The sequence below is a fragment of the Vidua macroura genome, chromosome Z (assembly GCF_024509145.1).
Source record: "Vidua macroura isolate BioBank_ID:100142 chromosome Z, ASM2450914v1, whole genome shotgun sequence".
NCBI classification, from domain to species: domain Eukaryota; kingdom Metazoa; phylum Chordata; class Aves; order Passeriformes; family Viduidae; genus Vidua; species Vidua macroura.
In genome coordinates, this window is record NC_071611.1 from 34,266,435 (window position 1) to 34,292,061 (window position 25,627).

At 39.1% G+C, this 25,627-nt stretch overlaps 1 protein-coding gene across 1 annotated transcript in view; it reads right to left on the reverse strand.

Moving 5' to 3' along the window:
- Nucleotides 1–24,507, reverse strand: part of ITGA2 (integrin subunit alpha 2) — a 67,442-nt gene extending 42,935 nt beyond the window's left edge. The window contains exons 1-2 of the mRNA XM_054003747.1: nt 24,442–24,507; nt 5,727–5,850 (exon numbers count right to left, since the gene is read on the reverse strand). Of these exons, the coding sequence (XP_053859722.1) occupies nt 5,727–5,850; nt 24,442–24,487 (170 nt within the window). The 5' untranslated portion in view covers nt 24,488–24,507. The remainder of the gene's footprint in view (nt 1–5,726; nt 5,851–24,441) is intronic.
- Between the last annotated feature and the right edge of the window lie 1,120 nt (nt 24,508–25,627).

Genomic DNA, 25,627 nt, shown 5'->3' on the forward strand with positions numbered 1-25,627 from the left:
AACAGAAGCATGCTTGAGCACTAGCTGACCCCAAATCCAAGCCTATCTCCAAGCTAACTCCAAGCTCCACCACTGCTATTGGCATAGAGACAAACATCATCCCCCCTTTAGCATTTGCTAAAAGCTGTTCTCTCCTTTTCAGCATGCATACTTTTGCTCATTCTATGGGCATTATTTGCCTCCCATTTTCCCCGTCCTCAACATTTACTGCAATTCAGACATCTGCTTATACCAAGGAACTATCACTTCAGACTTGATATTCACAAGATAATTTTACTTTTGCTACCCCTGAAACTAACCATGGGGTTGCTACAAGATACAAACAGGAAAGTGTAGGACAAAATGAGATGAACTTTTCTCATTTTAAATCTACATTTAAATCTATGCCAAATAAAGCAATTTAATTTTGTCTTTCATTTGTCTTGCACTCCTTACAGTTTACTGGGACTTATTTTGTTAATTTATTTTTCTGCATTCCTTGTAGATTTGCAGAGTTTGTGATTCTCAATGTCATACCTATATTGCAGGCCAAAAAAATGCCACTCCATGCACAGAATTCACATTTAGAACTGACTGTTACTGATGGTGATTTTCAGAAATGAACAGAGCTATTAAACCCATTGCATTATTTTACTTAACTAGTCTAACTTGTCACCAACACATGCCTGAGAAAAAATTATTAACTGACTTATGCCAAGCTTAGCCCTCTACTTTTAACTGCCAGCCTTAAAGGCTCTAGGAAATAACATAATTTCTATTTCTTTTGTATCCTTTACCTTACTGTTTAATACCAGCCTTAATCTACATAAGAAATCAGAAAGTTCTACTTGCCTTTCAAAATTAACATAAACCATTACAGTAGGGAGTTACACAACAGTGCTCTGGGAAAATGCATGTGTATCTTTCTGAAACATCAGAAGTGAAGACAGCAAGGGAGTATCTGGCTAGCATCCTACTAACTACAATTTTTTTTTTACTGTAATTAGACAGGATACATAAGACAAAGCGAAACAGAATATATCAGGAAAAAAATGCAAGAAGCCAGTACTGAAATACTTGAAAATGTTTGTTTCCAAATAAACTGTATCATGTATAATTATTAAGGTTCTTTTTCAGTCATGAGTTAAATATTTATTTTTACAAAACCTCTTTATGTGTCCTTGCAGACCGTCTTTACAAAATACTATAGTGAATATAATGTAATATTGCTGCTGATGTTATTATTCATCTCCCTAATCACTCTCCAACACTGTATACAAAGCAATGGCACCAGGAAGTCAAACGAAGTTCAGCAGCAATGCCTTACCACACAAGCTGCAGGAGTGGCATATCAAAGTGCAACAGGAATTATTTCTGGGAAATTACACCATGACAAAGCTAGTAATCAGCAAACCGTGATGTAGCAGAAAGCAAAATCAGAATTCATAGTAAAGGGCTGAATTCCCAGCTGTTGTCAGAGCATGTTTTGTATTTTCTAGTTTCTTTATTTTTTTTCTCTCTTCTCATGTATTTGCTTTTTATTGTGTTGTGTTGTGTTTTGTTTTCTAAACACAAAGATGGCTAATAGGAAAATAAGAGTAGAAAGAATCTCTTAGATCATCTGGCATTTTTCCTACAATTACAGGAAGTGATGAGTAGATATGAAGACCAGAAAACTCTTCATGCTCATAGATGCTTCTCTGCACACACTGAAACACTTCTCACTATCTAAGCCTTTTGATTCTTTCAACAAGAATCAGAAGTTCAAAAACTACAGTGAGCTGTGGCAAGAGAGTTTGAGTGATGAACTCGGAAGTCCTAGAAAAAAGCAACCAGAGCTTCTCCAAGCAGGAAAAGGGCAAACTGTGGCGCCTGCAGTCAGGAAAAACAAAACTGGGTAAAGAACTCAGCAGTGGTTAGCAGTGGTTCTGGCACTGAAAAGACAGCTGCAACAATGGCAGCTTCTGTTAGGAGGGGAAAAAAATTTAAAAATTACCCTCCTCAAAAGAAATGGCCTTCCTCATTAAAATCAGAAAGCTTTGAAAATGTACTGATTTCAATAGAAGTTCATACAGAAATGTGTATTTTTGGCAAAGTATCTTATTGGTCTGAAGAGGCCGCACAGAACATCAGGAGAAAGGCCACTATATTTGGTGACCAGTGAGCAGTAGACAATGATTTCTCAAACTGCTTTTGGTAGTGCAATAATTATGAGATACATCAGTAAGTGCACTGTATATTGTGTCATTACTGACATTTGAGATGAAACAACATATTTTAAGACAAAAATACCACAATATAAATTCAACACCAAAATAATTTTTAAAATTGCAAATTCTAAGCACACAGACACAGCTGAGCATGTGTCTGAAGACATATGTGTGTAGGAAAAAGCATTTCACAGCTATCTACAACTATTTCAATCTTCCTGCCCTGAGGAAGTTATAAAATCAACTATCAGCATGGAGTAAATATGGTTATCTCTGAAGAATATACTGTCATCTAGTGTTCAGGGAATGCACATTCAAGATGAACTTGATAGGGTACAATCTGGCTTTCTAAAAAATTATATTTATAAAATAACAGAAATTTTAGTCTCAATTTAAGATTCAAATGCAGATGACCTCTTGACAGGGAGAACCACAGCATAAACTGAATTATGTTTCTATGGTGGCTAATTACTTGTGTGATGAACTGCTTTTCTAATTGACGAGTTTTCATTGGTATTCACAATTTTCCTCAAGTTCATTAAAGAGCTCCTGTTTTAAAATTCCCACCAGAAACTGTGAAAAGCTTGAGCTGTGCTTGACTTGCAAGTTTGTCCTTATTTATGAGCATCACACACCATCAAGGCTCATCAATGCACAGCAGATCAGTGCCCAATTATCCTGGATCATCTGTCTCTAACACAAAAAGTCTTCCTTGGTGGTTTGTGCCACAGCATCCCAACATGTACCAGACTCTTCAATAGTCCTGCATTCCGTTTTGGACTGTCTTCCCTCTTCTCTCTGAACTTATCTCCAAGCAAAAGTAAAAACCAGTAACACTTTTGCAAAAATTTTCTCTTTATCATTTCTTTAGTTCTTACAGCCTCAAGAGATGCACCTCCCAGAAAAACTGCTGAATAATATAACTGGCATCTGCTGTATCTCTGTATCTCTCCTTTCTACTCTTTGAGATACTACAGGAGGTTTTGTAAAGCTGTATTTTATATAGCACCCTGTGAACTTATCAAGCAAAATCTAGGAAGTGATAAAATTTCTGGTGGATCTCAAATTCTGGATAACCTCTTCTGGGAGAGATGGCACCCCAGCAGCACATGGTGTGGTGAGCAGCCCCATTCTCTGTGCCTGGACAGAGTTTTCTGATACATCAAATTTTTGCTCCACAGTGATGACATTTTCACAAAAGCATATGATGATAAGTGCTCACCTCAGACAGAAAAACCACCCTGATCTTATCTCAGACTGTTTATCTTGTTCCCAATTCAGCCATGTCAACAAGAACTCGGCACGTGGGCTGCAGCCACTGCATTGCTCATAGGAGAAAACAACTCTACTGAGCAACTTGAAAGACATTGAATGTTCTGTTTGGGTTGGGGTTTATTTTTGTCTATTTGGTTGGGTTTTTTGTTTTGGGTTTGAATATGTTTGTTTTTTAATAATGCATACAAGAAAAAGCTCTATTGTCCCAAGAGAAAGAAAATAGCCTAGAAATTAAGAGAACAAGACAGTAGAACATGACTCACTTTTTTTTTTTTTTTTAAGCTTGTCTAATGATTTTTTGAATGGGAGACTGAAAAGGGCTTTTCTTCACTGAAGAGTCTCTAACAAGTCCTAGTTACTTGAACACAAGCTGATGAAATTTCCCTGATTTTTGGAGATAGGTCAGACACCATGCAGTGAAAGAACTAATGGTGGAGTGCCTACATACAGAAAAGTCTACCAGATTCAAAATATTCATATACTTAGGAGAAGATTGGGTGAACTCCATGGTCATAAAGGTCTTTTCCAATGTAAATGATTCTGTGAGGTAGGAAAAGTTAAACCGAAGTTACTTTTTTTTTACTTCTATCCAGCACATATTACCGAAGAAAGTGGTAGTGGAGGAGTTTTTATATTAGAAGCAAACCTAAAAGGGGGAAATATAAAGCATAAATGGCTTGAATGGATCAGGCAGCTATTGCTTCTTCCGCAAGCTTTCAGAAAAACTCACTAGAAGTATAAACCACAACAATTTCTCCATGTATAAGGCAAAAATGTGCAATATAGTACAGGCACACATTCTTGTTCTCCTTCAATGGCCTTACATAGAAGTTAGGGGTTTTTTTTTTGGTTGGTTTTTTTTGTTGTTGTTGTTGTTGTTTGTTTGTTTGTTTGTTTTTAAGAGATCTCTGATCTATGGGGGACTAAACACATAATTAAAGCAGGCAGAAATGCGGTGAGAAACCACCACAGCATCAGATGAGTGGGGGTAGGTTGGAAGCCTACTCAGCTGAGGGAGAGAAAATGCCAAGGTTTTAATTCAGAGGCTACAGCTCCAGTCTCCTCTCGCTGTTTCTCCTGGTTCCTGGAAGCAAACACTGCTGAGAAGTCAGGGTTGCACGTTTGCATGTGCAGCCAGCGGCAGCAGTGCAAAACCTCTCAGCTGCCTCAGTAACTCTGTGCTGGCTTTTCCAAACTTGAACTGCAAAATACATTTTCACATGTGGCATCTTACTTTTTCTTTACTGAAAAAAGTGCAGTTACTGAGGCTGCTATCACAAAAGCAGAACTGCCAGTTTGTGGCTATTTGGGTTCTGACACAGCTCCTGTCCATGGAGGATGACCAGTCTGAAGTGTCTCAGCATACCATAATATATACAGTCTGGTGTGGCTTTCTGCTCTCGACATAAACCCACGTATACACAGCCGCTGAGGAGTTCAGTTGTTCTCAACTGCTTTCAAAGACTGCTTACAGTCCTTACACATAAAGACACCTTAAGATTTGTGCCTGCTGAGGCTGCAGAAGAGGAAACAGTGTCTTCCACTAAATGCGCTTACTCAGAATAATATGTTAAAGTTCTTCTTGAAACCAACATTATTAGGAAATATATTTTATTAATTGCTCATTAAGCCCAATGATGTAGCAACAGTGGATTTCAGGTCAAATTTTGTGGCTGAAGAGATGTAGCAAACACAAGACTTCGCTATGATTGTGTTGTCATATACATCCAAATACACCATCCCTTGAGAAGCAAACAGTTAATAGTGTATCAGACACAAAATTATATTAATTTAATTTTATTTTATTTTAATATTAATAATTAAAACTCACTAGACCTGATAATTTGTTTTGACCTTAACAATGTCAAAATGGAAAAAGATCCCACATATATGTAAAGTGTAACAAAGATCTTCTGGTTACACAAAGGAATGAAATGCAAGTTAGAATTCTAAAGAAACTGTAAGCCTAAGGAAATTAGAGTATTGGAGATGAAATAAAAGATTACCATAAGAAAGACCTCAGGTCACATGGTGTTAAGGAAAAAAGGCGTGAACCATCACATGCATATGCTTTTAGAATATCTCAACTTTTGGTTTAATAACATTAAGTATTTATTTATAAAAAGATAGCTCTAATATAAAAACCAATTCACCAGAATTCCTATAAATGAGATGTGGAATTATAAAAGAAATATTAGGAGTTGCAACATTTTTTACTTAACCTTTTAGCTGGATATAAACCAAGCCATTCAAACTGCTTACCATTTGCCTTGTTCATTTATAAACTGTTGAACTGCATATCCAAACTGCTCTCTTGGTGGACCAGAAAATATTTTTGCTTCCAGGAGCCCAACATTGTAGGCTTCACAGCAGTTATGAAGAATGCCTGTTAACAGAAAGATTATAACAGAAGCAATTACAGAAGAATTTTGATCCCAATGAAAAAGGCTCTTTATCTGTGACAGCTCCCCCAACAGAAGAAAATAAATACAGCCTTTGACACGTGCTTGAAAAAACAGTGATAATGCTACAGTACCCTGGCCATGTGAAATGCCTCTGTAGCGCTCTTTATGTGTATTGTATTACTGTGGGCAGAGATCAGTGACTTATTTACTGTTTGCCTTAACAAAAGTTGCAGCATTACTAATGGGAATGTTTTAGCTGAATAGAGGCAAAATGTATGATTCAGAGGTCTGTTATCCTCCTTTACCTTCAGGCATGAGTTAAGCTTATGGCACAGCAAACACATCAACAGCCTACTGAGGTACACTAGAATCACAGAATCTTTTAGGTTGAAAAAACCTTGCTGAACCACTGCCAAATCCACCAATAAATCATGTCCCCAAGTGCTACAGCTACACATATTTGAAAAGCTTTCAGGGATGGTGACTCCACCACTTCCCCGGGAAGAGTGTTTCAATACTTGACAACCTTTTCCAGGAAGAACTTTTTCCTAATGTTCAGTTTAAACCTTCCCTGGTGCAACTTGAGCTCATTTCTGCTTGTGCTATTGGTTGTTACCTGAGAAAAGACACTGACCCCCACCTGGCCACAGCCTCCCTTCAGACAGTTGTAGGGAGTGATAAGGTCACCCCTGAGACTCCTTTTCTCCAGGATAAGCACCCCCAGCTCCCTCAGCTGCTCCTCACAGGACTTGTGCTCCAGACCCTTCCCCAGCTCCATTGCCCTTCTCTGGACTCACTCCAGCTCCTCAGTGTCTTTCTTGCAGTGAGGGACCCAGAGCTGGACACAGCACTGGAGGTGTGGCCTCACCAGTGCCCAGCACAGGGGGACAATCCCTGCCCTGCTCCTGCTGGCCACACCATTGCTGATCCAGGCCAGGCTGCCATTGGCCTTCTTGGCCACCTGGGCACACCCTGCCTCATGTTCAGCTGCTGTCACCAGCACTCCAGCCACTCTGCCCCAGTCTGTGGTTGTTGTGACCCAAGGGCAGGACCTGGCACTTGGCCTTGTTGAACCTCACACCATTGGCCTTGGATATTAATGCAGCCTGTCCAGACCCCTCTACAGAGGGTCTGCAACAGATCAACAATCCCACCACTCAACTTGGTGTCACCTGAAATCTGACCATGCACTCAATCCCCTCATCCAGGCAATGGAGATATCAAAGCAAAACTGAGCCTTGACCACTTCTGGCCATCCACCAGCTGGGTACGACTCCATTCACGTCAACTTTTTGTGCTCAAACAAAATGCCCTGACTGTACTTGTTCATACTGTTTATATTTGAGTTTGCGGCACTGGAGTAACAGTGAAATTATTTCCTGCATCATAAAACCGAAGTTTTTGAGTCATTTCATTATCATTCCAGAAGCCTTTGTTTTCAGTCCAAACAGTCTGAACAGTTGTCCAAACAGGACAACTTAGAACTACAAATATGCAAGGTAGAGCAGCAGTAATAAATTGTGACATTTAACACTGCAGTTCTACTTAGCTGTGGTTTTGTTCTTAATTGCTTTTCCTTGGGCACTTAAGTGCCAGGGAATAATGGTGTGCCATTCCATGCCATTATGGAAGGAACCGGCAATGTGGACTGGAGACAAAATTGATTTTGTAGGACATGGGGGTCCACTCCTTATTCATAAAGGGCCTGATTTTTTTCTGATCAAGAACTGTAGGTGGGAAGGCTGCAGGAAAAAGGCCAGACTCCCCTGAGGGACTCTGCTGTGAGTAACTCCTTCCCCAGTGTGGAGGTGGAAGAACTGAGATAACAGTGGGATTCCAGGAACAAGCTACAGCCCAGCTGCGGAACACCTCAGAGCTCCTGAAAAGCCTCCAAAAATGGCAATGATGGAAGAAATCATGACTTGCGGTTGCACTGTACAGCTACGCCCTGAGGTTCCTAGATGAGGCAGGTTCACAGAGCTGCTCATGGGTTAAACAATGTCCCTCATGTTTCCCCTCCCTTCCTGTGTGCTCAGGCAGAATGAGTTTTATCTGCTTTACACACAAATATGCCACACCACAATTATTTAGTATGAATCATTGTGTAGTAAAGAAGCAGCCTTTTCAATAATCCTTACAACAAGGATACTTTAAGGAGAGATGGCATCTTAAAAATATAATCTCAAATTCTAACCATTTCTCTAGTTTTGATGGGCAGAGAGCTTACTGTTGGTATCCCTTTCTCCCAGGTCCCATGAGCAGCTTTGGAAGAGAGGTTAACAGGGTTTATATCAGCGTGAAACAGCCCATCACAATAGCTGAATTGTAATAGTAATAATGGTAATAAAATCATAGTGAAAATATTAAAATCACAACCACAGGTTTGCAGGCAAAGTTCATGACCTGTAAAAAGTGTAAATGTATTTTGTACCCCTGCCCACAGTATTCAAAACAGGAGTATCTTTAGTGGAAGACTAAATACAATTCTAAAGAGTTACTACTTTTTTACCACAAATTCAAACAGGAAATTATATATTAGTTATCTCAAACAACCACATCTACAGTTAGCCTCTGAAAAGCAAGAAGTCACCCACTGCTAGAAGTATAGTTCCTGGAGAAACATCCTTAGAGATAAATATATTTCTTGAGTCAAGCTATTTAAGACTGGAGAAGACAATGTGTACAGACTCATTACCCTGCTTTGCAAGCCTTTTGACACTAAACACAACCTCATATAAATCAGAGTTTATGTCTGGGTTTTGAGGATAAGGAAACAGTGTATTGAGATAGTAATCAACAATTACAAGTAATTCCTTTGTGATCTAATAATCTAATTAATTATTTTATAAAAACATATTTTCATGTCATTCCCTGTTTTTTTTTTTTTTTTTTTTTTTTTGTGTGTGTGTGTCTGTTGTTAAATTGTATTATCCTCAGTCAGAAAGCAAGCATGATTTAGCAGTTTCCCATTCTCAAGAGACTAAATAAGACTATACCACAGCACCACCCTGCATGTAAATACTGAAGAAGAACCCTCCACATTATATATTGCACATGAAAATAAACCCTGGCTTTCGAACTTGAAAGATGGAAGCAATGTAGAAAAATAAACAGTTCCAGTCTGACCCAAAATCCAGTGACATTTAGAGAAAAACTCTTGACTCGCTGGGCTGTTACACACTTAATGGCAATTCACACTGCAAACCAAATGGAAACACTGCTAAGTGCATTGGAAAACTTTGGTGCAAATACAGGGAACAAGTTTCTAAGTTGTGTCCAAGGTGAGAGTTGTGTTAAATGCTACAGGCAGGGCAAAAATTTACTCCAGAACTGGGTGAAAGTATGGGGAGCAAGTATGACAGCCAACAGCCTGAAGAAAAGTCCCCATGGTTCGAATTCCTCTGGGGTGCTGTGAAAAGTCAGATGGGGTCAGCAAAATGTGTGGTAGGTTATGTGCTGCCTGCTCATCTCCTCCCTTGACCACCCACCAGTGTGTAACATCCATCCCTGAACCTCACAGGACTCTCTCTGATCCTATTTTCTCCAAGATGGGGGCTTATTCCAAGGAGCAAGGACATTGCCTGTACCTGCACTGGGAAGCTTCAACTACTTGTAGCTCCCCTGGGCTTCACCACAGCTTACTGAAACAATGTCCTTTTTCTCTTCCCACAGCATGACACAGGCCTTCTTCTCACTGAACCATTTCACCCATCCTTCCCATTTACCACTGGCCTTGATTTTATTCTTTTTAATCATTTGCACAAGTGCAGCACTGGAGCATTGCTCTTCGAGAGCAAAAATGTACAGCTGGAATAATGGAGAGGTGTCTGCCAGATCACAGGTCTCTTCAAATCTGCCTCTGTCGTGTTCACTTGCTGGACAGTCAGCCAGTCAAGGACAGTGAAAAGAGAAGAACAAAAAAAGCAATCATAAAACCCAGCCTCTGAGGACACACTGTTGTCTGCAGTGTTCTTACAGATCAGCTTTGCCTCTCACCCACAACTGCTTTGCAAAAATCAAAGTAGAAATGCTGGAAAACACAGTCTGACTCAGCACAACCATTATCAAAAAAAAAAACAAACAAAAAAACTAGTTTCAGCGTATTTCAGTCACATTTTAAATTCCACATTTTTATAATTGTCAGCAGACTTTTTAGATCTATTCCACACAAATTTTAGTTGGCTTGGGCCTAGCAAGCATATACTGGCAATAATATAGTAGGCATTTTTCCTGCCATTTTCCTCCATCTTATATAGTGCTTACCCTATAAAGACATCTTTTATCCATTTTGTACATCTATCTTAATATAGTATCCATAAAAATAAACTCAAGTATTTGCAGCCAAAAAAAGAGAAAATTCTAAGTTTCCTTTAGACCTATTTTAAGCCCATGCAAAATAAGAGGGTCTCTTATGCGTTAAAAAGGGTGCCAATCATTGAAGTATCTAGATTCAAAGTACTGTATATTCTAGGCTGGAACGATTCAGGGTCTGTTGCTGCCTTCAGGCAATGAACTTTGATCATTTAAGAATCTTGAAATAAAGAAAATTAATTCACTATCTGGATTTTAATAGCTTTTGGTGACAGACTTCTGCTTTGTGACATAATGATCATGATGAGAGATTGGTTGGGCAAGTAAAAATTCACTTCCTAACTTCTGTCTGTAAATGGCACTTTATTTACAGTCAATTAAAAAGACTCCGTGGAACAAAGGAAGCTAGATACAAGCCTAAAGCTTTTGAAAGCCCCTCTGCAGTCTTCAAAAGGAGCAGTTCCTCTCCACTGGGAAAGTTGCTTGGACAGTTCAGTTTAAAGGGAACACCTTCACTAAATAGAGTAGTCCTAACACCAAGCTTCAGAAAGGAAGTGCAAGAAAAGAAATCTTAAAGGGATAAAAGAAGCTGTAAGCTTTATAATAAACTACAGTGCCTCTCTGCATTGTATTTTTTTTCCCCTGGGAATTCCTATATTTAAGCAACTGCATTATTGCAGTGTGAGCCATGGGAGCTGCAATGTAGTTATATAGCTGGTTTTATAATTTAACACCAGGATTTTTTTTTTCTCCTAGCAGGATGAAAAATAATGCATGTTATGACTGGGCACCTTTAAGCCTCAATATGTGGGAATTCCTTTGTAACTATAAAGGACATATCTAATGATAGCTCCAATGCCTTCTGCTTGCATCATTCTGTTTGCACTACAAGCTGAAGCAAGTTTTAATGAAGTAAAAGCTCATATTAGGTACACCCAATTCATAATTGTTTGGATTTTGTAAGCAAAGTTCACAGCTCAAAGTGATCAAGCAAAAAATTGTCTGTTTGATAATCAATTGTTTGATGTTAAGATAATAGCTGTTTTATTGAAACTTCTTATTCAGATTAACATCAAGCATAAAAACATCAACAGGATAAAGAAATGAAATCTGATTTTTACGTGTTTGATTATTTCATTTGGTGAAACAACTTAATAAAACTCTAATAGAATGTACTGAACATATTATTAGCCTGTATTTTGTATCATAGGTATCATAATAAATGTGTCATTTTGTTTTCACTCTATAAATAGTAAAAATTTAATTTTCAATCACATTTTTCTACATTGCAAAGGCAATGTGCCTATCTAAGATGGCAATAAATTACAAAATACCGTAATTAGACTCAGTTACGCCAAGTCTCACCTCTTATTAAAATATCCAGTCAAACAGAGGCATTCTCTGCTGTTATTTGTAGCTCTCCATCAAACAGGTCTAGCAAAGACAGTATCAAGAAAAAAAAGAGACAATGGACTTTGACCACTGAGTCTGTAAGGATCCACCACCCATTAAGTTTTAAATTTGTCTAATATTAACCTTGCCAGTTGGAAAGTTTTCCTTTTTTCCTTAATGTTATGATGTTCAATTCTTTGAACAACTACTAGCTATAAATCAGAAAAAGTTTGTTATATAACCCAGCTAAGTAACCTTTTGTCTTTCTGACTGAGCATTTGTGTCAGTCACAATGCCAGAAGAGCATCCTTGGCAGCTCCCCTCTGCTGGGTAGCACAGCCACAGCTATAACCACTGCCCCTTGTGCCATCTCCAGCAGAGCTGCTGACCCTGAGAAACCCAAACTCAAGGTCAGCAGCATGCTGAGGGATTTGGAGGTGGAAGGGGTAAGCATTTAGTTACCAAAGCAAAGCAAGGCCATGACCTGTCATTATGCTAAAACCACGCACTATGGTTTTTCATCTATAAGTTGTTCTGGGTGGAATAATGAATCAAGAATAACCCAATAGATTATTGGTTGTTCCCTGAATTAGTTTCTTAGATTGACAGCCACTAAGATGTGTGCTGCTGGCATTGCCTTAATTGCTCAGTCTGGCCTTTTAAAAAATATCTATTCATTACAGAAGAGGGCTTTGCTTTGCCCTTTATGTTATACTGCTCCAAGAGAGCCACTACAAATTCCAAGAAGAAAATTTTTCGGTTGGTCTCAAAGATTTCTACCTCCAAGTAACACACATCAGCAGAGCCCTGAAGCCTTTCAGACCCTGCTGAGGACAGAGAAAAGAAAGGGGTGGGAGGGATGAGAGAACTTGTAGCTGTTGTTTTCATCTCACAGTGGATGCACGCTGTGGTTCAAGCTTTATCCATGACTGAAATATTTCTAAGGGCTCTCTTTGGGGTAGATTTTCAGCTATTTTATATTTTGCAAAGTCACACTGGATCTCCTTAGTTGTCAGGGAACTTGAAAAAGCACTTTTTGTCTCTGTCTGATACCCAGCTGGTTATTTTTTTCATCCCTCTGCAAAAGTTTGCTGAAGTTGGCTCACAGATTCCAGGGTAACAGAGGGAGTATAGGCACCTACAGACCCCCTTCACATTATAATCAGCTACTGTCCTTGCAATATTAGCCAGAAGGTGGAATGAAGGCAAGAAGGCGAAGCGATAAAGTTATGAAAGAGGGCAGTCAAGTAGTATTTGCTTTATATTAAATATATTTAGTCTTACTTTACTGTTTGAACAACATTTTGGTTTAAGAGTAATGTTACTTCCTTATTATTCAGAACATATATTATCAGAGCAATAATCCAACTGGAATTACTCAAGTATTCTTACAGAAATAACTACCCAGCTTTCATAATATGTTGTGCTTTGAATGCTTTATTGACAAGACTGTGGAAACAAAAAGGAAAAACTACCAGCATGCAGTTACTTTAGTCTATTGAATTGCAATGTGGATGTTCTTCATTGTGGCTTTCAGAAGCCACTGAGCAATTCTCACTGCAATGAGCAAAATCTTCATAAAAAAAGAAACTCTTTTTTCCTTTTGTAATGTACTAGTCCAACTATATTGGTTTCGCTGTTTGGGACTTTCCTACAAATGAACATAAATATTAAATAACTTTTTAATCTGTCTTTAGAGTACTCACAAATGGCTACAGGGAATCTAACCCAACATGCAAGGAAAATAGGGAGTACTTATAATTCAATCTGGAAAGGTGTATTAGCCTTTACCCAGTATGGTCAACATAACTGAAAAAAAATCTCATTAGTTTTCTCTTTTATAATGACTTTTCTACTTTCTGTAATAATTTTTTCTTCAATAAGCACACCCACAGCAGTAAATACAATGGCATGTAGATACCTTCAGCTCATATACTAAAATAGAAGTTTTATAATCACATTTAATCTGGTTTTACTTAAAACTGGACAGATTTCTTATAGAGAACAATCTCCTAAATAGAGACAATGTAAACATCTACAGGAATCAAAAAGAATAAAGAAAGTGATTGGCAAGACACTGCTTTTTATACTGGCAGTTGAAACATTGTATAATCCTCATTTCATTTTCTTTGTCATTATTTCATATGTTTACAGAAGCTCGAAAAAGGCAAGTCTTCATTTTACTACTTCATCTAACTATTTTACTTTCTGTTGTCTTGAGATCAACTTTTTCTTCACAACAGCCACAATATCTCAGGCTTCTTAATAATTAACAGAAATCATAACATTTAGAGTAGAAATAAATTTTCCACAAAAAAGCCTCCCCCAGATCTACCACTTGGAACAAAAGAGAAACAATGCCTCATTTAGTAACAATCCTCCCACCCTTCTTCCTCCCCTTCTTTCCAGCAAGTTTTCTTGGCTTAGTTGGCTGACTGCTTCTTCCTGGAAACAGGTCAGCTTCCAGCCTGAGAGCCTCTGTGTGTGCTGAAAGCCTGAGACACTGCCTTTCCCTTGCAATGGTTCAGAATGCAAAAGCTGCACTGAGGAGTTATCAATAACCTCCTATAAAAGCAGCCCAAACCCGATAGGGCCTGAATTGTGACTGAAAAGTTGGAGAGACTGTGATAACACAACTGGGAGCTATCTATTTTGTTGTTCTGACACTGCTGCAGAATAAGAGAATCTATCCACAACTTCATTAGTTAAGACTACAAGACTTGTCTTTCTCCTGGTAACTCCCTACTTGTGGCCCAGATACTGCCCTCCTTGGCTGCCAGAGCAGACAAATAAACCACTCTTCATCTGTAGTTATGAAATCCAGACAACCTACTATACACAAAAGGACTGTTTTCAAATAAATGCTTAGGAGCAGCTCCTGCAGGAATGATGACTTCCTAAGCTTCCTAAAAGCTTAATTTTACAGAAAATTCACTTAAATTCTATCTTTTTTTTTTTTGTAATGGCATGCAGTTTTTTTCTTTTATCTTGGTACTAACAGTTTTTAACTTGGTTTTCAACTTTGTCCTTAGAATACCAAATTTTTTTTTCAACACCACAAAAAGATTAAAAGTATGTGAGGGTAACAAGCTGTACACATACATATGTTATTTATGCAATTGTCACTGGCCTTCACAAGTAATGATGATAAACACAAAAAACCTTGCATGCTTCCCTATGATAAAAACTGACTTTCCAAGTGACATTTCACCCCAGCAGTTTCTCTTCCCTTGTATCCACATTATCAGTGGTTGTGTTTTCTCTTTTTTAAACTAGGAATACTTCCAAATATAGTCAGAGAAGCATGAGCCACACTACAACTGTAAGAGAGGAAATGCATGTCACCACACTGAAAGCAATGTGACTGCTATCTGTACACCCTATATAACACATTTGCTCATCTCAGCTGCTTTGAAAACACAATTGTACAAAGCAGGTTTTCACACAAATATCAAGAAGGGAAAGCAACCACAGGTATCTGTACTTCCCTACCCATATCACACAATAGCTTATATGAAAATTACAGTGTATTATAACATATTATATTGTGTGTTATATCACTGTTAAATGTGACCTGAAAGGCTAGACTAGAAAAAAGCTGAAGGACTTGCTGTCACCATCCACCCCTCTGCCACTCCAGTGTCACAGCTTAAAGCATGAGGACTACAGTGGGTCCAGTGACCATTCCATGATACCATTTTTAGGACAGCATGTTTAAGACGCTGTTCCTCCCTCACAGCTTCTGAAGCTAACTGGAAACTTAGCTCTGTACACAGACAGCCACAGAAATAAGAGCTGCTTCAGCTGTAAAAAGTTTGCTACATCAGCTTCCTGCAAGAAGAAAAACTCCAAAGCACCACAGGATATATAATACAATACTTGGAAGAGCTATAATTATCAGAACATTTGTTCTCCTATGCCAGAAGTAATGACTATTTCTCTCCTTTGATTTTAATGGGAGCTCATGGCTGGGCATCCTGAATGGAAGGCAGGTGGTCCTAATCACTCACCTGAAATTGCACCTTAATGCACCTTGAAATGATCAATTCTGGCACCAGACAGTGTCTAGGCAGAATTTAGGCACATTAAAATCAGGAAAACAATCCAGGAAGCCCAGACTTCAGCAGCTGGCTAACCCACAATGAACGTAAAATTACCTGTCACTTAGGCATCATTACACAAAGTTGCACAAAAGTTTAGAATATGAATTAGGTGTAGAAGCACCCTGTCTAAGAACAAGTATTCTACCTTACTGTTAACCCACTCTGATGTCACAGTAAGAGGCAATGAAGGATTTTCAACTTATTTATTTTGACTTGTAATAATTAAATTATTTAACTAAGTAACTAAGTAGCTTCTTTTTATGTACAACCAAATTACCAAATGTGAATTGTATGGGTAGTTGGTCTCAAAAACCCAACTCAGAACTCCTTCCAGCTAAGTGCCCAGACATTAGGCCACAGGTAAGATGTTATCTTTGCCTGTCTGGAAATATAAATATACATCCTGGGATGAGATGAGACCTTGTTTCAATTTATGGGGTAGAGACTGTTTGTCTGACTGCTTTGTTGCCAGGTGATGCAAAGATGCATCACCTGAGAGGTGAATCTACATCACCATGAGCCTCCAGGGAGAACTAGACTCATATTTCCCAGGTGACTATCATTACTTCTGAAGCAGCTACGTCTTGAAAAAAAGCTGAACTGACACATGTCTCCTAAAATTCTTCCCCATCCTTGACCTCAGTAGAAGGAGGCTCCTCATGCTGGTGCCTGAGAAGGATGGAGTTCAAACACCCTTGGTCCACCTCTTAGCTGCAGGAGTCTTCCTGCTTTGGAAGAAGCCGGCTTTTTGTGCATTTTAAGTACTGAGTCCAAGGCACCTGCACTCTGGGGCAAGGGGACTATATTTTAGGTGAAGTGGGACTGCAGCAGGCACTCTCCTAACCCCTCAGCCCACACACCACACAGGGCCTACCCAGATGCCAGTGCTCAGGTTGGTGACAGGATACTGTAGTTAGAGGTCAGAAAGAAGTTATCTTTTTTTTTTTTTTTTTTTTTTTTTTTTGTAAAATGAAGCCATTGTACATTTTGGGGCCAGAGAGAAGGGCCCATGTACATTTAAGAAGAGTTTTGTAGAGATAATACTTGCTTCTACAAAAGCAGAACAGTTGCTTTTTTGTCTTCACAGAACCAAAGTCTATTGTAGCTCTCAGCTTCTCAGAAGGATAACTCCAGAGACTTGAGTACTTTTTTACTGTTCAATATGATGAACTGGCTTTTGGCAGCTTGGAAGGGAAAACAGAAAATTAAAAAAAAAAGCTAACCAACTCCCACTCCCCCCCCCACCCCACAAAAAAAAAAAAAAAAAAAAAAAAAAAAGAAAGGATATTTGGCTAGAGTTAAATGGATAACTATTATTAGCAGAAGGACTATGTGAGTAGCACTGCTGATTTTTTCTCATTGTTTTGCCCATCTTACTACAAGTTCCTTCTCCATCTGCTATTTTATATTTGACCTATATGTATTTCAGGCATGTTTAAATGGGAACTTTATTTGGTGAGCACAATTAAAGAAAGTGTTATGTCACTTAATTTTTTCTATGCAGAAAAGGTTAGCTAAATTATAATTTGAGGAATTTCAGCTAAATCTGAGTTTAATAATTTAAATTCAATCCATTCTACGTACATCTAAAGTACTGCATATAAAGACAACTGAATTTTATACTAGACAGTAGGAATACCAGATAAAATAGTTTTAAAATTCATTATTATAGACTGCTGTCATTTTCTTATTAGAAATTACTGTTAAGAAAATTGAATAACTGAAAAAAAAATTAATAAAATGTTTTGCTATTCTTTAGATAGCAATTACTACTATCTTCAAACAGAAAATCAAATAAGAGTAAAGGCACAGAGACATTTGAGTCACACACCCTCCTCTGCAGTGATATTTGGTAATTATCTAGGATGTACTAGTTGCCTCAGGACATAATACTCCACTTGCTGCTGCTTTGGACAAGTGCCTCAAGGAGATTCTTTTGTGTTTTACTCTCTTTATTGTAGCTTGCTGCTATTAAGAAACCAGGACACAAACTCTTGACACAGATTTGACACTCTTGCCCTGATTTGATACCTACATAGACATCTACTCAGCTAAGAGAATGGGACCAGCCAAGAATAAATTTAGGTCTGAATTGCAGTAATTTACTGTTTTGTTCCTTTAGCTGAATATATAATGAAGTAAATTTTTTTACACAGTGTGTTTTCATAACTGAAGGGAAACTTGAACACAGCAGTCACAGAAACTGACAAATTATGAGAAGTGACTTCTGTGGATGTGGAAATTTAGACACACTGATAGCTAATTCCACTGGTTTACCTGTGTGCAGATGCCTTACTTCAGGTAGCACAGGGCATAGCACAGGCATATTCCCCAGAAAGTGCTGGGCTGACAACTTCTAGTAACAGCATCTTTAGCTGCACTAAGCACACAGCACAAGCACTAAGCACTGCCACAAGGCAGCTACTCCTCAGTCAGCTAAGAACAGTGATCTTGCAGCTGGCTGTGATACAAATTTACCAGATAATCCAGTGGGTGAAGCAGCCTGTTCATCTGCAGTCTTATCATCACACAAAGCTTTGTATTGCAGTCTTAACACAGCATCAACTGCTGCCAGCTTTTCTTGCTTAAGGTCTCTTATGTTTGAGACAGATAGCTAGACAGGCAGATAGATTAGCTTTCAGATATATAAAAGGTAAAAAGTTAGTTCAATCCTTCACACCCATCCGCCCCCCACTCATCTCTCCATCCTCAAACTCCACTATTTCCTTAGGTATTTCTACTGTGCAATAAGCTTCCTCCCTGAAGCCTCCTGTTGTCAGTAATTTCCCCCAAGATTTCTTTGTTGCTTGTCTTTTAGAAATAACCATGTTATGCAAGGAGATTTGTGTGATTAAGGAAAAAAAATAAGGTATGCAAGTGTATGATAAAAAGGAAGAATGATAAACTTGGAAGCAGGTTGCAAAGGGCAAAATAAATCAGGAATAAGGCAAGAGTTCCATCAGGGCTGTGCATAACTTCCAAGCCCTTCACCCTGTCTAACAGCAATTTGAAAGGGACAAAAGAATCCGTGACATTCATCATGTGTGACATTCAACCATGCAGATGCCATTCAGTTGCACACCAAATGTCTTTGCTCATCCTCCATTCAAATAGTCTGTGTTGATTCTTCTTCTTTGCCTGTTCTTTTAAGTCTTGAATAGCAAGTCTTCTTATAGTTTTTTTTACAGCATGTACATCTCCAGGAGAAAATTAAATTTTCTCCTCTGAAGATCCTGAAATGCTACTCAGGGAAAAATTCAAAATAATGATTACCAACACTCAGAATATTGAGTTTATTTGGCAATTCAGAAATCACAGCCTTATTTGGAAGTGATGGAAATGCTTATGTTGACACCACTAAATGCCTTTAGTATTCACTATCTCCAGAAAACCACTGCAGTATGAGCAGGAAGAAAATTATTGCATACTGCTTCACAAAGATACATACTCACACTCGACCAATACAGACAGAAGGTATCGTTTATCCTGTGTAATTAACACTCACTTATTTTTATTATCCTTTTATCAATGCCTTAATAAGGGGTATGTTCCCATAACTATTTAGCACAGATATATGTCAGTCTTCCACCTAAGGGTTTATAAATAAAAATCCTTCTGTGTTATCACTTTTAAGAGAAAAGAAAAACTAAGGCTCAGACAGTTCTCTGATGTCCTTGAATAATTTAAATTGGAACAGTAGAGCCAAATTATTTACACAAAAAAATAAGCTTATCAACTTGTTCTGTCTTGCTGCACAGGGTCTGAAATCCCAACACTGTGTAGTATCACAGGGCCAGAGATCACTATGTGATCTAAAAGCTCTAGAGAAAAGAAGCTCTAAACATTAAAACTGCTAATGGAAATGTCCTAAGCCAAGCAGATAACATGTGTTGGTATGCAAGTGCATGGCTGTGCCGATGAGAATCCAGTCTGTGTCCTGTCTACATTTCAGCGCGGTCGCCATGGAAATGGGAACCAGCCTGCACAGAGCTTAACAAAGGAAACCTTTAAATGAAAATAACAACACTGGATAGAGGCTGCACAAGATTTGTGCTGGGGAAAATGACTTGCTTTACTCATCTGGAGATGCAGAAACCCCCTTTTACCTGCATTAATCCTTTAATAATACTTTATTCACACTTAGCTGTTTTGACATTAAGCCATTACACTGGTAGTTCCAGTTATTAGTCCTTATGAAAATACATCACATGAAGTACATACAAACCCCACTTTTATTCATTCAAAATTACAATAGTGAAGAAAGACCACAATGAATAATATTTATATAGTGGCTAGGAAGCACAATGAAAAAAAAGGAGTAGCTGTATTTTACTTCTTTAACTTCTTAAATTTAACTTCTGTGATACTGAATCAAAAAAGCAAAGAACAATTCACATGTTGTTCCAGAGATAGTCTGCAGTTAAAACTTGTTGGTAGGATCTCATGTTGACTTTGACCAAATTATGCACAAATAAATATTAACTGTTTAGGTGTCTGATGGTAATAGCCTGTATGCTTTCTAAAATAAATATAATACAAAATACAAGTCCTCTAATGCAGTATGAATGAAGCCCTACTTCAATCTGCAATGCTGTGAGAGGCAAAACTCCAAAAATAATACATAGTAGTGCTGCTACTTCTTGCTACCTTAGAAAGAAGGAAAAACTAGAGACAGATTTACTTCAAGAAGAGTTCATGTTTAGGTCCTCCTTTCAAGCCATCTCCAGATTATAGAATAATTTTTAACATTAACATTACTCACAAATATGATAATAAAACATCAAGGTATCAAAAGATGATCACAAAGATGGAGAAAGGCAGAAATCAAAATAGGCTGTACTTGGTGTGCATGATTGCACGTTAAAAGCATTTACATCACAACTTTTAGCTTCATTTATTGCACCAAATGTTCCATTTCCATTTGCTATTCAGTTATCAGTTTAGTCCATTCTGCTTTGTATATTGCCATGTCCTTTTATGTAAATAATTCTAATCTTAGCAGCTTCCTTGTTGATTATTGTCTACATAAATATTTAAGTATTTGCATGTGACAGAGGATTTATTTTTCAACACTCAAATGAAATGAGAGATCATCCTTACCTCCATAAAAAGAAAAAAGTACTTACCACTTTTGGATATCTAGTGATACAGCTAAACCCTTATTTTTTCACATTTAAAATACAATTTCCATTTACTTCAGTCACAGCTGTGAATACAGAGCAGTTTTGCACATCAAGATTCACTTGCACAGCCAACTCAAGCCAGTGGAAGTGACAGCTACCAGTGAAAGAGACTTTTCCAGCTTTCCTCCCTCTGGCCACGAGTTCTGACTGTACCCTATGCCAGCACTAACAAATAAATTGCTTGTGAGCAGGATCAGTTTAACTCATCTCCAAAACTAACCTGGCACAAAAGGGGGAAAAAATTATTCAAGCAAAGGAGTCCCTGGCCTGTTCCAGAGACTAAGCCATAGTGATAGCACAGAGAAACTGGTGGAAACATGCATACAGGAGTGGATGAAATGTCTTTGCAGCGTCAGCTCCACATTGAGGTCAGCTTAACCAGATCGTGAAAATGCAGCTTTAGTTTTGAGAACCCCTGGCTGAGCAAAGAGAAAGAGAAGAACACAAAAGCTCCAACCACATGTCAAAGATTTGATTTAAATGACTTGTCTGAAATTGTATTCAGCTTTTGTGGGGAAAAAAAAGACAGAGAGAGAGTGAGAAAGAATCCACTTTTGTAAGGAAAACAGAGAAATTTATTTCTCTTAATCCTACATTTCATCCTCATTCATTAGACCACTTCCTAATTTCCAAACTACGCAAGGCAGGAGTTCCAGCTCATTATCTGATCACACCATCTTTCTCTGTTCATAGGCAGTGACATGTACTGATGTGCAAAAGAGACAAATCCAGGTGGCTAACTTGTTCTGGGCACTTTCCAATTTTTGCATGTTAAATGCCATTATCACAGCTTCCATCCCAGTTTAAACAAAAGCATACTGAAGAAAAAAAGTTTGTAAGTAGGGTCTCCTATTCTTCTATAGGGCCTTACAGCCTGTTACTTACAAGAATTTCCATCACTGGAAACTCTCTGTTCTACACAGACACCCCAATTTCAGGTAGACCTGTTTTCTCCTTCAGTCTGCCTGGGTCCCACAGAGAGACTTGAGAATCCATGGCACTCATGTGGTAGACCTGTAGCCCAAAAGGCATAACCCTCATGTCGCTGCAAGTTTTCATTTCAGAATTAAAGACTTCAAGGGATGCTTACTTCACAGAGTGGAGATTTTATGAATGCGCTAAGAGTTGCATCATTCACATCCTGGGTTGCAGCAGGGAGGTGCATGTTAGGCTTCAATAGGAAGGCTTGCTAAGACAGTATAGGTGAGGTCACCCCAAATTTTACTTTCTTCCCTAGGTATGGTCCTCCAACACTATCACTTGATAATTCACTCTGAAGCTAATTATTCTTATAAAAAGGAGAACAAGCTGGTTCATCTGAAGCCCGGGAAACAGTTAAGAGCATGCAGTACAGACAGTCAGCAGACCGCTATCCAGAAGCAAACTGGAAAGCAGAGTGACTTAAACGATGGATATTGCTTTAAAAATAACAAATAACTTGAGAAGTCAAGAGAGAAATTTTTTGTATTTGCAAGTGTAGATCTAAGACCTCACACAGAAACATCTGACTAAGGTGCACAACAAGGTGGACATAAATTAACTTAGAATCTAGCTGATAAAAATACATTTCTTTCCAGAGGAATGCAGTTTTGCACAGACTTGTTACCTGGCCAAATTTAGGTAGACAATGCAAATAGTGCCTTCCTGCCAAATTCAAATATCTCCTCTGAAGCATGAGGGCACTAGAGCTTTCCAAAGAAAATGTTACCACAATTGAGCCCAGGAAAGCTACTTTCCTGTATTTTCCATTGGCTTCACTCTCAGAGAGAGCTGGGCTGTTTTGGCTCTGACTTTTAAGAACAGGATTACGAAAAAAAATGCATACTTAAAATGTAAATTCAAAGAACTGGATGTGGCAAATCTATCAGCAGCATGTAGCAACATAAAAGCTTCCAGCTTTGTTGTATAGGTTGCCCTGTTAATACATCATTTATTCCTCTTAACGTAATCTACTTCTCCATGCTATACACTTTTTAGTCAACAATTAAAAAGGTTGGTAGCAAAGTCATGCTATCAAATTGATAGTTCTGTTTGAGATCTCTTCTTCTTATAGCATCTAAAAAGTCTTAATGACTTTCCAGACACAAAAGTACACATCAGCAAAGAGTAACTAACCCATTACTTCATTGTTGCACTATTTTTAGTTGAATTTCACAGCAGAGCACCCCATGTAACCCATTTAATATAACTGATAATTCAATAGTTAATATACTGACATTAAATCAAGTCTGGAATAACTTGGAATATTTTCCAGAAGTGAAGACTAATTCAGCCAAGCTATCCTAATTAAATTTACGAATATCACCTTTGAAAGTAAACCAGTTCATTAGAATTCGAACAACTTCAAAATTATTGTGGGTGAGCTACAAGAGTACTACCATAGCAGAACTATAAAAACACTTAGGGAAAATTCTCCTGTCCTGAAACTTTCTTTTTGTTGCTATTCCAACAAGATCGAAGGCCTTAAAAAGTATTAACCCACTAATTGCATCCACTAACATCAAATGTCATGACATACCTGAAATCAAAATTATGACAGCTTTCAGATGTATAAATTGAGATGAATCATGGGTAGTGCCTGAAAGAAGTAGACCTATTCCACTTCTGTCATTCAAAATGCCAAGGGAATTCTCCTCTCACAATCAGCCTTATCTTCTGCTTTCAGCACTGCTCTACAACCTTTGCAAGTCTTAAGAGCCCATGAATTACAGTGAATGCTAATGGTCCTGGTTTTCAGTAGCTGTAACCAGGAGAATAATGGATAGATTAAGCAAAAGTACAGGGTGGAATGTTTTGCCTATTGGTACTTTTCAAAATTTTTATTTTTTAAAAAAAATGCCAGGTTGTTTTTGTTCTATATATCACATCACAGGTTAATATTTTTGTATTTTATTTCATACCCTGCAGCCACACATTCCACTGCAATGTTCGCTATAGTTACTGAAGGAACAAGTTAGAACAGCTCATCAGTGAAAACTCGTTTTCATGCTGCCTCCTCGGTGACTTGCTAATTAAGGGTTTTTGAGAGTATACAGTAATATTAAAACTCTGAAACTGCCTGTGAATTTGCTCATGGCAAGTGAATATGATTGCTTATAGTTCCCAGGAAAATAGATGTAATGGTAATTAAGTTAGCCAAGAGAAAGAGGAGATGGTTCAAATTTCCCTATCCTTGTCCAAGGAGCAACATCTGCCCAACAGTGTAGTAACAGACTTTGAAGACTCTTGCAAATAGGAGCAGCATTCACAAAAAGCATTCATCTTCGCGCCTAGAAAGGTATAGTCATTATATAATTCTAAATTCACACATCAGATTGTCCCCGTTCCCTCCCCTCCAGCGCGCACACACACACAGTCTATTTACGGGAAAGTGAAATCTATGCCACTCCAGGAGTGCTTTAAAATCACCGCCGATGCATCTCACTCGGCCGCAGCCGCAGCTCACCACCTCTCAGCCGCGCGCGTCTCTGCCCGGCCCGAGGCCGCCCCCCGCTCCGCACCTCGCGCCCGCTGGGGGACCTTCCCTCCCTCCCTTCTCTCCTTCCTTTCCTGCTTCCCGGAGCGGCAGGACGGACAGACGTACCCAGCGCGAGAAGCAAAGGCGGCAGCGCCGTGCCCGCGGAGCCCATGTCCGACGCGCTGGTAGGTCGGGCCGGTGCCGCTCCGAGCTGGCCGCTTCCCAGGGCGACACTGAGCGCCACCTGCCCCGAGCCGCCCCCAAATACTCTTCCTCCTCCTCCTCCTTCTCCTCCTCCTCCTCCTCCTCCTTCTGCTTCTCCTCCTCCTCCTCCTCCTCCTCCTCCTTCTCCTCCTCCTCCACGCCCCCTGCGGTCCTCGGTCGTGGGGGGTCGGAGGCCGCTCTTCCCGTCTCCCGCCCCTCGCTCCGCACCAGCCGCGGTACTGTCCCCATTCTGTTCCCCCCTGGTTTTACTCTCTGGAGGAGACCCTCCCCCGCGCTCGGCCCGCATGGCGCTGCCCAAGGCTGTTGTTCCTCATGGTTGCGCTGGAAGGAGGGCTCCGGGATCGCGACACCCACCACCCCCGCCCTGGGTACCCTGGCCAACAGCGGATTGGAGGGCTGGGAATGCCTCTTTTTCTTATTAAATTGCACATTTGATCACACTGACTCCATATCTTCTTTAAATGAAATTTTTGCAGAACATACCCCCAGCTATGCAGGAGTGAAACAGGGTCCAGAAGCCTTGCCACACAACTGTCTCAAACATGGAAATGATGGTGAGGATGTATTGCCCAGGCAAAATAACTGCCTGCGTTGCCTTAGATGCCAGTATCCAGGTAGACAAAGAGAATCGAAGCCAGCAAAATTAGGAAGGTAAGGCAGTTGACTTCCGAAGAAATCAGAAAGAGTTCTTATGCAAGATGCTGTGTAGCTTTCAGTCTACCTAGCCTTGTCACCACGGTCTGAATACTGTATGTGCAGAGTATTTGAGAAACATGCATTTTCTCTATTCCACAGTTCAGTAAATATCAAAATTTATGGCACTACCTTTTCATATGGAATGTATTTCATTTTGTGCAGTGAATTGTGCTGAATAATTTTAACTTCTTGGCATTAACATTGTGTAATGAAAAAGACAGTTGGCCTGGAAAATTGAAATAAAAAAGCTTCCTTCCTTCACCCTCCTTGCCATCTAGGTCATGTCCATTTAGGTGTGACACACTGTAGCTATTATTTAAGGAGCACATGTATTCTCTCAGCTTCTTATTTGTTTTTAAGCTTTGGAAACTGAGCTATAAATTAAAATGAA